This window comes from Chenopodium album, chromosome 10, assembly GCF_948465745.1.
Source record: "Chenopodium album chromosome 10, dcCheAlbu1.1, whole genome shotgun sequence".
NCBI classification, from domain to species: domain Eukaryota; kingdom Viridiplantae; phylum Streptophyta; class Magnoliopsida; order Caryophyllales; family Amaranthaceae; genus Chenopodium; species Chenopodium album.
In genome coordinates, this window is record NC_137843.1 from 58,892,830 (window position 1) to 58,906,045 (window position 13,216).

Consider the following 13,216-nt stretch of genomic DNA (forward strand, 5'->3'; position numbering starts at 1 on the left):
TAGTGCAATTTGAATCAAAGTTATCAATTTTAGCAGCCAAAACAGAAGCAGTGGGAAGGATTTGATGCCCAATGTTCCAAACTAACATTTTGTACTTAAATGGGATGGGAATGTGCCAAAGCTTTTTCCAGTTAATACTTGGGAAAGAATGATGGGAGGAGAAGTTGGATGCAAGCTTATATGCACTCCTTATGGTGAATTGACCATTGGTCTCAATGCCCCAACATAGAGCATCTTTAACCTTAGTCACAGTGGGTAATGGAATGCTTTCAATAAGCTTGCAAAGAAACTCCGGAATGATATGTTTTATTCTAATAGTGTTCCATTTTCCGTTGCTAATGATATGATTAACACCCCAATGAGCCATATAATTCGGAATAGGTTTTTCAATGATTAAATAAATGGGTTTTTCCCCCACCCAATGGTGAAACCAAAGACAAATGTCTTCTCCATTTCCTATTCTATAAGATATTCCTTTCATTAGTAATTCCTTCCCTTTAAGAATGTCTCTCCATAAAGGAGAATCATTAGCACTAGGAATACTATTAAGGAAAGTGGATCTTTTAAAATACCTAGCTCTAAGAATTTTAACCCACAATTTATCCGGTTCATGAATAATTCTCCAACCAAGTTTAGCCATAAACGCGAGGTTCCAATTTTTTAGATTACGCATACCAAGACCACCCAAACCCATAGGAAGGCAAACCTTTTCCCAACTTGTTCTAGGGAGATAATGGGTTCTATCCACTTTGTTCCAAAGGAATCTCCTACAACTTCCTTCTAAATCATTTAGAATGGTATTAGGAAGAAGAGTAGTTTGCATAGTATAAAGAGGATAAGAATTGAGAACGGATTTAATTAAAGTGCATCTTCCGGCCATATTAAGAAGTTTAGCTTGCCAACCTTTTATTTTATTCTTGGTTTTATTTAGAAGATCAACATAATCCGAGATTTTAAGTCTATTAGGACTAATATTGACCCCTAGATACTTACCAAAGGAGGGAGCACCTTTAATATTAGCAACGTTAATATAAGGATGGTTCTCTTAAGAGATAAACTCATTTTAGGAGGAAAAATGACCTTAGACTTAGTGGGGCTAATGAACAAACCCGATTTGGTACCAAACTCCAAAAGGACTTCCTTAATAGCTTTAACATTCTCAACCGAGGCTTTAGCAAAAAGGAAGACATCATCGGCATAGAAAAGGTGAGACACCTTAACATCATGATCAATTTTAATCGGATCCCAAAGTCCCTCCCCTACCTTGTTCTCAATCATTAAAGAGAGTCGTTCAAGACAAAGAACAAAAATGTAGGACGAGAGGGGGTCCCCTTGTCTAATCCCCCTTGAAGGAGTAAAACTATCCGTAATTTCTCCATTCCATAAAATTGAGATTGACGGGGTAGTAATACAACTTAAGATGAGATTAACAAGATTGTTCGGAAAGTTTAATCCTATTAAAGTTTCTCTAATGAACCCCCATTCTAAACTATCATAGGCCTTAGAAATATCGATTTTGAAAGCCATAAGGTGTTTTTTACTCGCTTTTTTGAAAAAGTGAGCAATTTCCTTAATAACTAAAATATTCTCATCGATAGATCTACCTTCTATGAAGCTTGATTGAACCGGATTGATTAATTCACCCAAAAGCGGCTTAATTCTATTAGCAATGATTTTAGTGATGATTTTGTAAATAGTATTACACAACCCAATTGGTCTAAAATCATTCATGGTTTCCGAATGATCAATTTTAGGAATGAGACATATAAACGACTCATTAACATAAGCCGGTATTTTGCCATTCCTAAAACAGTTAGTAACAAGATTAATAATAGAATCTCCCACCACATCCCAATATTTTTGGAAAAATCTAGGTTGTATCCCATCCGATCCCGGACTCTTCATGGGAGCCATCATAAACAAAACATTTTTAGTCTCCATGTTAGTTACTTCACTATTTAGGAACACTAAGTCATCTTCTCTCACCACTGCTCTAGGGGTAAAAGACACATTTCTTGGTTGGGATAATTGTTTGGATTCGAAAATCTTTTTGAAGTAATTGACACATAAACTCTTAAGATACTTAGTTTAAAAAATGATTCGGGGGAGTGGGTTAAATTCTCATAGTTAACTGTATAAAATAAGTAAAGATGTTTTACATTTTATAGATGAATATGTAACTACTATAAATATGTGTTTTGACAACATATAATTACTTAAAAATATGCAATCTTTGAAAATCTTTTTTAAAGAACATATAATCGTCATATACTAGACAATAATAATTACTGAATTAGGAAAAAAAACCCTATATATGAATTATTTATAAATACTTCTTTGATTAATAGTAAGAAATAAAAAGGATATATTAATTTTGTCTTTGAAAATTTAAAATTACCAATACGATCAAAGACCACTACAAAAAACACGTTTTTAGCGATCAATATTAACGACGAACGTCATATCATTCGGTAAAATGAAATAGTAAGCAAATAATTTTAAAAACGATCGCTAATTACCGAATGTTAAGATGATAATCGATCGCAAAATAATTACCGATCGTTTTAAAAAGCAGTCATTCAACATAATGTTAAAATACTCATTTATTTAACTAAAGTACTAAACAACTCTTTGACGTGATATTCAATATTTAAATTTTTGTAAAGACATGAAATAAGAAGAAAATAACTCTTTGAATGTTTATTATTTTAGGGCCTCACAATAGGATCAAAACTGGTATGAGTGCAAAAATTCCTACTTTTTAAAGTCTGAGAAAACTCTTATGAATAGTGATAAGATGATTATGCCCTAAAAATGTGAGTCAAGTATAATACAAGGATCTCACATTTACAATTTTTCATCTTTAACGACCGTCTACCTTTTTTTTTTTTCCACCTTTAAGGACCGTCCACTTTTTTTATTGTGTGAACATTTATACTCAAAAAAAAAAAAAAATTATTTGCTTACATATTTTCTCTCATTAACACTACTAACAAGTAACAACTAAAGTTATAATATAACGTCAAACCGAAAGAACTTTTTGGACATAACTAACTATGACGAGTACATTAGCCGCACTAGTATTGAGAAAAAAATACAAAGTTGACCCAACATAAAAACAACGCAGCCTAAGCGCGGTTCCTATTTATGAATTGTCAAATTATGCAAGTATCTTAACTTTTACCTAATTTTTAATAAGTTTTGTGAACAACAAAAAAATGAACATGAGATCAAGAGACTACGAATTTTTAAAACGGCAATGTCAAATTATGGCATCTTTTATCATGAGTATTAATTTTTGTCATCTACTAAAATTTCCTTACTCATCTACGGAAAACTGAGTGATCTCATTTTCACATTTTACTGTTTTTGTTATTACAATATTTAATACTAAAATATGCTTTGACTAATACTATACTTTCCACAAAGGCATCGCATGATAAATTTATCAAGTATAAAGTATATAATTTATTTATTTATTAATTTATTTCTCATATCATTATAAAAAAAATAAAAATGAAAGGTTTAAAGTACCTAAGCATAATTTACACCGATATACATCAATATGTTTGTTAAATTTGTAGTATTTTAGGTAATGAGCTTGTCTTCGAGAACAAAATCTCCATGTGGTTTACACGACTCTAAGCTTTGTCAGCAATGCAGTAGAATATGGTTCCTATGTGAGCAAGGAATTTACAATTGCAAAGGCTCGTGCTTATACCTCGCTCAGCCTCTGGCTCGCTGTTGGCCGGATCCCTTGAAGGGGGGCGTCTGCGACAAAAGTCGTAGGTTCGAAGGTGAGTGGGGCACTGAGCTTGCCAAAGCGACTGTAGTTCGATATGGCATCAAGATTGCCAGACGGTTTAGATAAAACAACATTTGGCTTGAATGTGACTCTATATCAGTGGCAATGAAAGTGGATATTAATAGTCAGGGTCTTTCCCTAATGCTGTTATTGAGTTTTTAGCTTCCTCCTAATTACTACTCGTATAATATTTCTCACGTAAAACGAGTAGAAAATACAATAGCCCATTTAGCTTTTAGATGGGACACTCACAGTCATAAGTCATAACAATTCGGAAGTTGTTTGTATAGGTGTGCATGTTTCCTCAAAGCATCACCACTTTGGCACAAAATGATTTGAAATAAAATGTCTACCCAACATTTTATTCAAAAAAAAAAAAAAAAAAAAAAGAAGTAATGAGCATTATCCTTGAAAATAAACATACAAAGATCTAAAACCTGTCTAAACTAATCGATCTGATCTCGGTTTTAGACCGATTTGTACAAAATGTGGGTACTAATTAGATGCTATTCAATCTTACCTAAACTCTGCGTGCAACTCAATATATCTTCAAATTGATCAAGCTTATGCTTATCTTCAAATGTGCAAGCTTTAAATTTATCTTGAACAAAAGAAGCATGAACCAACTGTATACAAAGTATTAGATTAGTTCAAACATGTCTGGTTTACTCTAAACTTATGGCCAATTAGTATATTGGCTGCATTCCATTTCGATTTAAAATCCGTAGTATGACTAAGATGAATATCTTAAAATCACCATGAACAAGAAAGTATTTTGCAATTAGACGAGAAAATTTTCACTGTGAGAGTGATACGTATAATTTTCACTGTGAGAGTGATACGTATAATTTTAGCACTCAGATGCTTGTCTTAGTAGTAATACTAGTATTTATCAGCAGAAATTCATCAACGCCTCAACATCTCAAACCTGCCAATCTGTCATACTATTGTGATATGCATAAATGCATAATACCTACGAGTTAACTGCTATACCTCTTTACAAACCATGATAGCAAAAAATTCAGTTATAGTACTTTTATACAAGCCATGATACCCCGGAAAACCACCAAAACATTACTCGCCTTGCTTCACCGGGAGTGAGCTCTTTCCTTCCAACGTCTCGATCCAGATTTCTTTTGCCAGATTCGCCACACCTCCAACAAACATCAGTATGCAGCCAATGATACCGACCCACAACAACCAAACGGGACCCTGCATACAGATTAGACAGACTATATTAATAACAAACATTGTTGTATCTTGTTTCTTACATATTGTAAACCAGCAACTAAGCAATCGAATGGCACAATTCAAAAAACCCGAAAACAAAATTACTACGTAGTATATATACCTTGATGATGGTGATTGAGATGTTACCCAGTAAGGCAAGAATTATGCCAAAAAGCCGACCCAGATCAACAACCAGCTCGAAAACATGCAGTTCCTTGTAACATTGATCTTTGGCATTAAGCATAAGAAAATACCAAACATTCACCAGCGTCATCACGAAAGAACCAAACATAATCCAAACCTCCCCATATTTCGGGTACGACGTAAATTGAGCAAGAAACCCCAGTAATATCATAAGAGAACTCCACATATAAGCTACTGCAGCAATTTTCTGACTTATCATCCTGCTCAAATATTGGGAACAATCAACAATGTCTATTAGAGCTGGTTCGTCTATGATTGTCTAATCGAAAGCATTTTCTAAACAAACAATCGAGTTAAACCCTAATTGATTAATCCAAGGCAATTTCAATTTCCCCAAAATCACATTGTTTGAATGAGTTGCAGCAACAAAGAATGATCAGAAACACTAAAGATTTAAGTTGAATTGAAAGCAAAAACAAGCATCGTGAAAATTTCCGATAAAACCTGAAAAAACTAGGGTTTAACACGACATTGTTGATGAAATTATTGGTTGTAAATTCAACATTGTTGATGCAATTGTACGTAAATGAAACAGTATATCAGTAATTTCTGATTAAAGCATAATCAAAACCCTAGAAATTATAGAGAGAGAAAGTGTACCTGAAGATTGATGAGCGAACACAGCAGAGGCTTCTCCGGTGAAACTTGTCAAATCATGGGTTTTTTTCTTCTTTTATGGGTTTCAATTTTGGGTGATTTCAATTTATCTGAAGTTAAGTGAAATTCTGAAAAACGCTTTTACTTAACGCTTTTACGAACGTCGATTATTTTAGGGCCTCAAAGGCCAACATTAGGGGGAGGGCCCATTAGGGGTGTTGAATAATCAGTTCACATAAGAAATTAGAGCTGATTTATAAGTGTATAACATGATAAGACAACACAATTGAAACTACTGTGAGTACTGAAATAATGAGATAAAACATAAAGTTAACACAGCATGAAAGTAACCTATACTTGACCCGTTTTGATAAATTGTCAAATTATGCAAGTATCTTACCTTTTTCATTATTTTTTGTAAATTATGTGAAAAACAAAAAAAAAACACGAGATGACAAGACTACGTGCTTTTTTAAAGGGCAATGAGTCTTTTTTTTATTTGTTTTTTAATTATTATTATTATTAGTTTCTGTCATCTACTAATATTTCTTTACTTTCCGCCTTTCTTATTAAGTAAAACGAGTAACATGAGTGATCCCATTTTCATATTTCCTTGTTTTTGAGAAATTATCACACAAGGGAGAGATTAAGGAGAAAGGTACTCCGTGTATTATAACACGAGAATATAAAACAAGTTTCAAGCTGTATCGGACAAAACTAATTAAAAGATTCTAGCAACAAACTTGTTACTCAAATAGGCCGAGAAAAGATTTCACAATCATCAATAGTTCATCAATATGGAGAAAGTCATATACATAATACATTGCTCCATCTCCTATATTACTCCTTCAATTCAAGTGTTACCAACAAGAACATCTTTATAAGGGGTTGCCGGATTAGGCCCTTTTGACTGATCAGCTCCTGATTTTAATCGACGAGAAGAAAGATTTTCCTCATTCATTAGAGGAACTCGACCTTCTCTCACTCGAATTAACCCTTCTTGAGCCCCTCCTCGTAGCTTCTCTAAACGTAGTCCATTCATTTGTTGCATCTTGAACACCTTCACCACATTCATTAATCCTCCTATGAACAATAGTAAGCTCCCAAATATGCCCAACCATACCCATGTTTTCCCCTGCATGCATTCCAACATTATATCATTAGTTGAAGTCATAGATTTATAATGTACAACAATTTAATTAGCTAAAAACATACATATTGACAAATTATAAGGTTTCATGACATCAATTTAAGAATGCAGTACATCATAACATCCTCAACTAATACAAGACTTGGGGAGGTTGTTGATGATTTGAGTCTCGTTACAACCATAGACGATAGACCAAGAAAAAATGACTTACAAGTAACATGAGGCCATGGTAAATCCATCTTGATTGCTCGCGGCTATTGAGAATTGCACCAACGACAAACAATAAGCTTGCCAATAAAAAGGGAATGTTGACACTCTCTTGCAATATTTGAATATGGCCATCAGCTCTTTCGTAGATTTGACATGAATTGTGTATCGAACCAATAAGCCATAAAACTGGCCCGGCAATCAGCATATTCAAGGCATGCCTTTCTAAACTGCTGTGATAAACACCCTTCTCTTCCTGCCGCAGGTAATCAGTGTTGAAAGAAATCCTAATTAGAATACTGCATATAACATACATAACAACATCTCCATTTTGCTTTTTACTTACTAAATCTTGACAGGGTTTTTTAGTGCTCAAGATGCTCTTGTAGTCTTGTGCTTGTGCTCATCTTATTAAGTACACTAGAAGAAAAACTACCCACATTGCCTTAGTTGCATCTATATCCACTATCAATAAGCTTTTAGTGGAGTAAAAAATATGCGAAATTGAATCCCGTTTATATTATTGCTCTTTGTGATCTCCTATCTATCAAATAAATCAAATATCTTGTCATTGCGGCGGAAGAACCGATGCCAAGTTTAATAAATTAATTGTAATATTTTTCCTTATGGAATTAGCTATGATTCTATGAATATTACGGAGTACAAAATTTAAACATTTGAACTATTTAACACACCCCTATTTGACCATGCATCTAACATATTAATTAATACAATCTATTTTACATGTTGGAAAATAAAACATACTCTGGTTAGGTTCATCTAAGTAAATACTTTCAAATTATCAATAATATTATTCCTAAATTTAATTACGGAGTAATAATATTACATGCTTATTTGCATCCTTAAAAATTGCATTTATCATTAGGGGTACCAAATTCTAGCACGTTGCAATAGTTAGGTAACGGTGGTATATACGACTATACGAGTATCAAAATTAAAGTATCCGTCAAAAAAACAAAAGAAAAAAGTGTAACCAAATATTTTTCTTAAAAAAAACATACCAGAATGAGTAGGAAAAGGACTCCTAAGAAAGACAAAAGCGAGCCAAGAATCTGAACAACAGGAACAGCAAACTCAACAAGAGCAAGCTGAATATCAAACTCCATCAACGGCAACCGGTAATCGATTCCGGCAAGGTGGGCCACCAAATCATGAACATTGACGGCGGTGATAAGAAAAAAACCGATCAATAGTAGGAGAAGGCCAGATTTGGGCTCCTTAGAGAATTGGGCTATAAAGCCCATTAATAAGACGATTGCACCAAACAAGTATAGCCCAGCATTCATGTATTCTGATCGATTTCTTGCTAGCCTTGGCCCATATAGCCTACTCTCTCTTGCACTTGCTAGTTTCACCATTTTTATTTTTTTAATTTTGGATCGTTTGATATGATAACTTTATGAAGAAAGGATTATCATAAAGTTTATATGATGATGTTGATAAGAGAGAATGGGTTATGACATAATAGTGATGGTTGGAAGCTAAGTTGAACTGATACGTGTCTTCATGCATGGAAGTAGGGAGCTTATATGCAAGCTAAGTGTAAGATTTACATTGGTTTGACACGTTTTATTGTTTTTTCAGCTTTGTATTTTTCTTTTAAAAATAAGCTCAAAGCTTTTAATGCGCACGAGGAGGTGGTTTGTTTAAGGAATTGTTAAATAACGCCTCCTTTACTGACTGAGGTGTACATCAATTCGGTCACGTACCAAAGTTGGATTTGATGAGGTTGTGTTGGGTTAGATCTATTTCAGAGTAAAGTTATGCTAAATTATCATATTTATATGAGTTGAAATCTTATCAATCGAGATTTTTTTGGATCTAGTCGATCAAGTAAGTTTTTGGCATCTTCAAATCTAGATAGTACATTTGGTTTAAATTGACACCCCTCAAAACATAAAACAGGTGTCCTTTGAAAAAAAAATATAAAGTTTATTTACATAACATAAAAGCAACTAAAGTATGAATATGGATCTAGAAGTTCATAACCATACAAAACTAGATAATGTAATTGAGTATCAAGTAAAGTTAGGCTTAGTGGTAAGAATTGAGCCTTGCTTGAGTTTGATCCCAGTTAGACAAACTCTTTATTCTTCTCTTTTGTTTTCAAAGTGTCTATCCTATAAATTCGATTAATTAAATTAAGGGCATTTCTAATCTCATTGTATTAAATAATATACCTTTTGTATTCCTTTTTGTTTATCTCACTTGGCCTTTCACAATTTTTTAAATGCATTATAGTCTTATAAAATATACTTCGTACTACTATCCAAATTTTACTTATGTCACTGCAAAATTTTGATCATTAATATTTTTCACAAATATTTTAAAAAAATCGGATGTATAATAAAAATATTGTATATCCAGGATAAAGTTATCTTAAAATGATCAAAAGTTACCCTTAATAAATGAAAATTACCCATTATATATAAGTTATCCTGATATCAATAAAAGTTATTTATGCTTTATTGATAAAGGTTACTCAAAAAAGTGTAAAAGTTATCCTAAATTCAACAAAAGTTATCCCGATGTACAGTAATATTATTATACATTGGATATATACAAAAGTTTTTGAATATTTTTAATTATACTGAGTAGTAAAGTTTTCATGGCATTCTCACTCTATAGTCCATGTCGTGAACCTTTTGCTTCCAAATGTTAACCACCTTCAAAAAATTGAACCGAAGTAAATCCACCTAAGTAGCTAAGTTACGAGTACATTTCAATGTCGGCGATTGTACTCCAACTGTTCGACGAAATGCCTAATCAAGCTTTAGTCACTTGCAAAACACTGCTTACTGGTTACACCAATGACCAATCCCAAGATATATGAGGTATACACAATTCTTTGCCTTCTATGGATTATTAATTTCTTAATTTTGTTTGCTTTGATCTCATTGTTCCAAATTCATTGCAATTAGTTAATCCTACCTCCTCCGTTTCGCAATATATGCACCATGTTGACTTTTATGCTGCTCATATACAACTTTGACCAACTTTTATTATGTAGTAGTAATAATATGTAAATTAAATAGCATTATTTTATTTGTTTTTTGGGTTAACTTTAATACTTCCTTCGTTTTTATTTTATTGCACTATTAGGACTTTTACATTATTCACTTAATCATTTGTGATTTACATATTAGGAAAAATATAGTCATGTAGGATCTAGTTAGATTCGTATCGAACTCTACTTTTCAAATATCAAATTTTTATCATTTTTACAAAAGTATAATTGAAGATATTGATAGCTAAAGTAATGCATTGGCAAGCGTGAAATCCCTTATGGTGTAATAAAAAAAGAATGGAAGAAGTATATATTTTCAAAGTATTAATTTTTAATAATTCTTTCTTAATGGTCAAACCTGTTTCCTACGCAAATGTTAAAGTCAAAATGGGTGCATGTAATGAAGGAAGTATGTTTTTGTAGGAGTTTGTGGCCAATGAACTATACGTAAGTTATTTCTTGATTTAATGTCACATTCTAAGTTCCCAATTGAATTTGTGAAACTTTGATTAGACAATATAGTGTTCATGCTATGGGTTTGTGATCAATTGTTTGTGCTTCTACATCATTTGTTTAATTATGGTACTTTTACAATTATTGAAATTGGTAGATTATATAGCTGTTCTTTAATGTCATGAAATTGAATCTATTTGCAAATAACAGGACTAGATGCTGTTTTGTTTAATGCTTGAAATGTTGATAGAATCTGTGTTGATTGTGTTAACCCGGGGCGAGCCTTAAAATTCGATGATATTGGCCTTCATGACTTAATTTATTCCTAACTTGGTTCAATCATTTACCCATCAATATCAGATAATGTAGTAGGGAAGGTTAATATAAAACTATCTCATCATAGTTTTTTAGAGTGTTTTTTTTTTCTTTTTTTTTTTAATCTAGGAACAAAGATTTCTTCCATTAGTTTTTTTATGCAAATTGCGACCTATATTCGCAGTGTGGCATACATAGATTAAATAAATGTGTAAGTAGAAATCTGTATGCATAACTCAGTTCTTGCTTTTTTGTCTCGTCTTCAGTTACCAGTTGCTGCACTTGGATGGGCTTCTCTTTGATCTTCTCTATATCCCATTTGTTTGTGTCTTCCTCTATTCCTCTTCCTTTATATTTCCAATAAACCACCAGTTGGAGGATGCCAAAGAGAATTCCAACAAAATTAGGTGACTGCCAAGTGGATAAAATTCGAGTTAGAAGAATCATAAAGCAGTTTACGAAGCTATGAAATGTAAAAGGATGATAGTATGGCAAGTGAAGATTACTGGACTTTCACTGACCATGATAAAGAGATCATGACTCAGTAGTCCATAAGCTCCCCAGAAGCAACTCGCAAGTAGAGTGAAGAGTGACAGACTAAATGGCATGAATTCCACGCTTTTGGTTGTTATCACTTGCTTCTGCAGTATATCCAGGTAAGATGTTAATTCCTTGTCAAAAGGGTCCAATAATTTATTATTTGTCGAGAAGTATATGTCAAAACATGATAGATTTCATGTTACATGATAATTTGTGCATTCATGTAGTGCTTTAGCCAATTAGCATCTGTTAGTTTTGGAAAACCAGAATCATGATGTTTTAATTGTAGACAGTATGATGAGTTATGAAGATTCACCACAGCGATAAGAGGGGCACCATACAGTGCTGTTGAAGTTATCAACCCTGCACTCCCAACAAATACTTTCCTTTTATGATGATCGTGCAACAGAAAGGCAGAGATTAATGCTGTGGCTACGAATAGTGCAAGAAAGGTCAGTGTCAATGCTGCAACTTTCACCTGCATCATGTCATGAAAATATTTCAAAATCTTCGTGCAAGCCTTGACGGAGTTTTTTTCATTGAATAATATGTTGCTTAAATTATGAACATTAGTCATTTGTTCCCCAAACTGTGTGAAAAAGAAAAAAAAGGCTTCTGACTCCTAGAAGTATCAAAAGATTCCAAGGATGTTTGAATGGACTGACCTTTCCCTTCGGTGAAGAGAAGAAAAGATAGACGAGGACATAGGAGGATTCCAGTAGGAAACCTAGGCCATTGACAGTGATGAGGGAGAAATTTTCCCATCCTTTGCTTACAATAGGTAAGCCGTACCAAGTGTAGATGAGAGCATTGAGTAGAGCAACACTATACGGGACATATGAAAACCCTTGAGTGCTCTTCTTCTTTATGACTGTTGAAAATGTTAATCTGGGAAAACATAGAAATTTGAAAGTTATATAAAAAGTTGATATCTTATGATCATGGAGAAAAAGAAAGAGAAGAAATATAAGTCGATGATACAATTGGGTGGAGGTTCACAGTACATGGGTGATGCGTAAAGTAATGCAGAAGCCAAATTTCCTGCACAAGATAAGATACATGGTAAACCTTTTGAGTTACTCTTTTAGTTAACATGATTAGAGTGTAGGGGTGTACCCAATATTCCAACAGCTATCCGTAGTTTATCCCCCATATTATCACACTAACAATCCCGGTGCTGAGAGGGAGAAGGCTGTGTGATAATGATACTTCACAAATATTTATTGTTAGTTCAGCATGGTCTGTTTGGCAGCCCTTGATAGATACATATATATAGAGCCAAAGATAGGACAAAAGGCATACGATATAAAAATATTGGGAGCATAATTTTCCTTTTAACTTATTCTGATCATATAACTTTTGTATTATTGTACTAGGCAAAATAGTTTTGATGGTGGAACAACATGAGGTGAACAACATGAGGTGAACTGTTTATGTATTATTTTCCAGTTCATGTCCATGAGCTGTCTTTTTTTTTTTTTTTTTTTTTTTTTCTAATACCAATCAAACCTCTATTATCAGAAAGCATAATGTGGTGATAAGATTAATTAAATCCTCAGCATAGTTCTGTTAAATATTTCTTAGTGTGGCTATCAACATCCTGATCAAATGTTAATTTATTCTCATACTTCATTTCCTGGTTGCATCCAGTGTGTCACACACTTTTAGCACCATTACGAATGGCTTG

The 13,216-nt window shown here is 33.2% G+C and overlaps 3 protein-coding genes across 3 annotated transcripts; all 3 read right to left on the reverse strand.

Annotated features, from left to right (window-relative positions):
- Positions 1–4,615: 4,615 nt before the first annotated feature.
- Positions 4,616–6,050, reverse strand: LOC145562721 (uncharacterized). The gene is made up of 3 exons (XM_081623094.1): positions 5,840–6,050; positions 5,157–5,439; positions 4,616–5,017 (listed from the first exon to the last, which is right to left on the reverse strand). The coding sequence occupies exons 2-3, from the start codon at positions 5,436–5,438 to the stop codon at positions 4,880–4,882; spliced, it is 420 nt and encodes a 139-aa protein (XP_081479220.1). The 5' UTR covers position 5,439; positions 5,840–6,050; the 3' UTR covers positions 4,616–4,879.
- A 639-nt stretch (positions 6,051–6,689) lies between these two features.
- On the reverse strand, positions 6,690–8,583 carry LOC145565579 (uncharacterized). Its single transcript, XM_081625535.1, has 3 exons — positions 8,216–8,583; positions 7,180–7,449; positions 6,690–6,971 (listed from the first exon to the last, which is right to left on the reverse strand). Exons 1-3 carry the CDS (start codon positions 8,570–8,572, stop codon positions 6,690–6,692), a joined length of 909 nt encoding a protein of 302 aa, XP_081481661.1. The 5' UTR covers positions 8,573–8,583.
- A 2,508-nt stretch (positions 8,584–11,091) lies between these two features.
- Positions 11,092–12,759, reverse strand: LOC145564348 (bidirectional sugar transporter SWEET3b-like). Its single transcript, XM_081624669.1, has 6 exons — positions 12,646–12,759; positions 12,534–12,570; positions 12,195–12,417; positions 11,846–12,007; positions 11,511–11,630; positions 11,092–11,400 (listed from the first exon to the last, which is right to left on the reverse strand). Exons 1-6 carry the CDS (start codon positions 12,680–12,682, stop codon positions 11,146–11,148), a joined length of 834 nt encoding a protein of 277 aa, XP_081480795.1. The 5' UTR covers positions 12,683–12,759; the 3' UTR covers positions 11,092–11,145.
- Between the last annotated feature and the right edge of the window lie 457 nt (positions 12,760–13,216).